Genomic DNA, 4,577 nt, shown 5'->3' with positions numbered 1-4,577 from the left:
AAAAAGTCGTATGATCATGAACTATAGTTTGTTTCAAAGCTCTTGAATTACATTTTCTGACATTGTTGAGTTTATTTAGAAATCAGTTTTTTTTTTGCCATAAAAAAATTGTTAAAAGTGACTAAGGACGCCATTTTTTGCTCAGTCCAATTCACTCAAAATCCTAACATGTTATAGGCAAATTCTGTCAACGGCATCGTGTTCAGCGTGAAAAAATATCTTTGGAAAACATATTATCGCATTTCGGAGAGAAAAAAGTGGTTTTTTGTCACACTGTGTATTGTGTATTTATCTCTATGGCTATTTACAAAAATATAATATGCGTTGTACATTCTACTTCACTCTTATCTGTTATGCCGTTGGAGATATATTAATTTGTAATGTGAACTTATATATTTACGAATATCAGAAAATAACGAATGTTGTAATCTATTTCAAATAATTTAAAGAAATGCATTAATATATGTATCTACAATAAGTACCTGTGTCAATGCCTTTAACTCGGAAAAACTTGAAGAATTCGAGAACCGATTAAATGTCTCATTTAAAAATCTAGTTTCGATTGCGAAGTGTTATTTAGATCGTTGAAAAACGAAACGACCTCTTACGCGGAGGTATTATGTTTTTTGCTAAGTTTTTCGTAAAAAGGAGATTCGTACTTTTATCGCGTATACATCTCGCAACAGCGAGATGGAACAGTATTACAATAAAAAACTTTGGTCTTCTCCGTTTTAATCTTTTAAAAAAAATTTCATTAATTACATTTGCAGAAAGCGATAAAAAAACATTTGAAAGAATGTTAGATACTAATGTCTTCGCAGTTTCCGTGTGTACGAACAAAGCAGTGCGTTTGATGCGCAAACAAAATGTCGAAGGGTATATTTTTAATATTATCAGGTATTGCTGTTTCGTTAATAATAGTTGAATAATATACCAATTCTGACTAGAATCATAGGGCTCATAACTTGTTCTCATAAGACTTATAAGAACTTATAACTTTACACAAAAATTTTTATAGCTTTGCTAGCTGCAAGATTTATGAGAAAACATAAATATTTACGAATAATTATATCTTACGGTACACGTAGAATTACAATTCCAGTCATAAGTTTTTACCAATTAAGTTTTTCGAGAACAAGGACACTTACGATTCTGCTTAGAATTGAACCATAAATCGTTACTAAAATAAATAAGTTTTTGAAAAATCAACATTTTCTGAATTTTCCATAAGCTGCAAGACAAGGATGATTATGAAAAATCTTTTTAAAAAGTTTATGATAATGTTAGTTTTTTGTAATACATGTTTTTAATAGTGATATTTGTTATGTACAGCGTTGCGGGCCATTATTTAATACCGAGTGTGGGTCCCATGAATGTATATCCTGCTAGTAAACATGCAGCACTTGCTCTAACTCAGACCGTACGACTCGAAATAGCGGAAATTAAGGCTCCTATTCGAGTTACTGTAAGATACACTTTGAGCTTTCATTTTTTGTTACTTATTTTGTTTTTTAATATTATGTAAATGACAATTTTTTAAATTTTGCTTTCCCCCTCCATAACTCCCCAAAAAATGCAATTTTAAGGCTAATTTTTGGGGAAGTTTTACATCTCTCTTAATTATCAAGAAACACATTAATCATTATAATAATTGCAATATCAATAGAAAACAAAAACTGCGTATACGTTACTAAGAGTAGACATTTTATGATAATAAGATATTCATATATGTGAATAGAATGTAAACAGTTGCCTATCTATTGAAGTAATATTAGATGTTATCAAAATATTATAAAATTTATATTATTTTTATATACAAAATGTTACCAGGCACCCTTCTTTTTATCAATGTAGATAGTTATTCTGGATTCTTACTTGTTCGATTTTTTTTCAGAGCATTAGTCCCGGTACTGTAAAAACAAACATCCTTGAACATTCGGATACAATGAGAGACTTTTTCGAGAAAGTACTAACGCTTCAACCGTCAGACATAGCGGATGCGGCTCTTGGAACGCGACCGGAAGTTCAGGTACAAATGCTTGTTAATGTACTTTTTTCCTAATAAGTACAGGTAAATCTTACGTGTTGTTTAATTGCAGATTACACAGCTTACCATCCAGCCAACCGGAGAGTCTTTCTGAAGAATCTTCAGTAAAATGCTCGTTTTGTTAATGTATCAACAGTTTTACAAAGAACAATTTTACGCTAATAATAAAGTAAGAAACTCGTAAAGAGTCCCTAAGCTTTTATGTTGCTTTGCAATTTTTGTATGAATATAAAATTTGTTGTTCTCTATCATAATACTGTCTACGTTTAACTTAATAATTTTGCTAATATAATATTTTTTATGTGCATCCATTTATAACTAAATGGAAATACAAATGAACGATCCAATAAAATTTATAGAGCTAAGGAAATAAATATTTGTATGTTTATCTTTGTGTTTTATAATAATACATAGAAAATGATACTGTAAAAATATTTTGCATGTATTTTAAAATGCAAGAATGTATATTAGAAATTTATGTTTAATATATTGCCAGGAGATAAATATCAACTATCAACTATCAGATATCGCTATCGTTTATCTCGCGCGATGCCTTATACTTGTATGTGCGTACATATCGCTTTAAAAATATAGGTACTCGGAATTTAGATTTGTGACAAATTTCGCGATCCAACGTTACAGGTTTTATGTTTGTGTGTAATCATTGTATTTAAATTCCGACGAAGTAGTTGCTACTGGACAAAATATATACATTAGCGAATATTCACTAATATTTGCTTAGGGTAGACCGAGGTAAATCGGGTCAATATAAGTTTTGATACAGTTATCAATAATTTTTTTTTTAATGAGCTGTTTTTGGCTGGTTAACTAAAATGATAAAACTACTCATTTGAAAGAAAAAAAATTATCGATAACTGTTTCAACACTTATATTGATCCGATTCGCCTCGGTCAACCCCATAGAGAATTATTATAAATACATATACCTACTTGTATATGTAATCATAAGACCTTCGAGATTAATAAAATTCCTGATTACGCTCACTTTAAAATTGCTATATAGCCTACACACTTGCGTATCATATCAGCGTTACGTAACATTGAATTGATACGCAACGCTGATATTATACGATACTGAACAAGTCTGTACTTGTTTTAACGTTCCGTAAGTTTGCCATACGCAGTCCGTATATTGACTTTGACTTTTAATCTGCTACATCAAACATTTTTTCTATTCTTATCACGAGTCCATCCGGAATATAGCGATTTTCACAGTGCATGTCATATCACATCAGTTCTGTTGGCGGTTGCGAATAGAAGATACGCAAGTAAGTATATACTTTAGCATTGTTAATCGAAAAATGCCATTTTCACAAATTTATTAATGAATTTATTGTTGCTGCGATTGTGAATGCTTATGAATATGTTTTTTACAAGCCTGACATTATTTTCGGCTCGATAGTTATTAGTGACAACCGCGAGCTATGTTGTACTTGCAGATAATTATGCTTCGTTGGCGTGGTAAAATCGCAGTCGTTACCGGCGCTGCATCCGGCATCGGCGAAGCAATTACACGTGGTCTTCTGCAAAATGGAGTGAACGTGGTTGCTCTGGATATCCAGAAAGAAAGATTAGCAAAGCTCAATGCGGAATGTAAGCAGGAAGGTTCCCGAACCTTGGGCACGTTGTATACTATATGCTGCGATATAAATAGCGAGGACGACATCAAAAAAGCATTCTCAGAAGTCGAGACGTTAGGTGGTGTGGATATTATGGTCAACAATGCAGGCATTATTAAGCGTTCACGAATAATAGGTATGATGATTGATGTCACGTATATATACAGAATGCTATAAATTACAGACTTTTAAATGATTATTTAAATAATTATTATTTAAAATTAAGAATCTCCTTTTTCCAACAAGAAACACAACATCCTCCGCATAAGACATTATATTTTTGAACGATCTTAATAGCATTTCGCAATTGAAATTAGCTTTTTAAATCAGACATTTAATCGGCCCTCGATCGCGAATTCTTCAAATACTGCGAGACGTGTTAACACAATGTCTTACGCGGAGGATGTTGTGTTTCTTATTGGAAAAAGGGGATTCTTACTTTTGTCGCGTAAAATGTCTCGCAATAACGAGTTAGGGCATTATTATACAATAAAAGACTTTGGTCTTGTGTGTGTTGATTCCTTAAAAAAAAAATTCTTAAATTACATTTGCAGATAGCAAGGGGAAGACATATGAAAAACTATTAGATACTAATGTCCTTGCAGTCGCCGTGTGTACGAACAAAGCAGTGTCTTCGATGCGCAAACGAAACGGTGAAGGACATATTTTTACTATTACCAGGTAATATTGATTTGTATTAACAATAGTTGAGTAAGTCATCAACACAAATCTTTAAAATAAGTAAATTTCCGAAAAACCAACATTTTCGGGATTTTCAGTAAGATTCAACATTACGAAAAACTTTTTTGAAAAGTTGATTGTATTATTATTGCGCAATATGTGTTTTCTTAATATTAATATTTTTATACAGAGATCGGAAGAGCACACGTC

At 31.8% G+C, this 4,577-nt stretch overlaps 2 protein-coding genes across 2 annotated transcripts in view; both read left to right on the top strand.

Moving 5' to 3' along the window:
• Window positions 1-2,435, top strand: part of LOC105455939 (dehydrogenase/reductase SDR family member 11-like) — an 8,403-nt gene extending 5,968 nt beyond the window's left edge. Inside the window, exons 3-6 of the mRNA XM_011699650.1 lie at window positions 771-897; window positions 1,333-1,465; window positions 1,895-2,029; window positions 2,100-2,435. Of these exons, the coding sequence (XP_011697952.1) occupies window positions 771-897; window positions 1,333-1,465; window positions 1,895-2,029; window positions 2,100-2,141 (437 nt within the window). The 3' untranslated portion in view covers window positions 2,142-2,435. The remainder of the gene's footprint in view (window positions 1-770; window positions 898-1,332; window positions 1,466-1,894; window positions 2,030-2,099) is intronic.
• A 726-nt stretch (window positions 2,436-3,161) lies between these two features.
• The window catches only part of LOC105456028 (dehydrogenase/reductase SDR family member 11-like), a 10,660-nt gene continuing 9,244 nt past the window's right edge, over window positions 3,162-4,577 (top strand). Inside the window, exons 1-3 of the mRNA XM_011699792.1 lie at window positions 3,162-3,335; window positions 3,470-3,822; window positions 4,241-4,369. Coding sequence (XP_011698094.1) covers window positions 3,492-3,822; window positions 4,241-4,369 — 460 coding nt within the window. The 5' untranslated portion in view covers window positions 3,162-3,335; window positions 3,470-3,491. The remainder of the gene's footprint in view (window positions 3,336-3,469; window positions 3,823-4,240; window positions 4,370-4,577) is intronic.

Source organism: Wasmannia auropunctata, unplaced genomic scaffold, assembly GCF_000956235.1.
Source record: "Wasmannia auropunctata unplaced genomic scaffold, wasmannia.A_1.0 LD335828.1, whole genome shotgun sequence".
In the NCBI taxonomy this organism is placed as follows: domain Eukaryota; kingdom Metazoa; phylum Arthropoda; class Insecta; order Hymenoptera; family Formicidae; genus Wasmannia; species Wasmannia auropunctata.
Note: the sequence above shows the minus strand (reverse complement) of the source record. Positions and strands in the feature narration are given on the sequence as shown.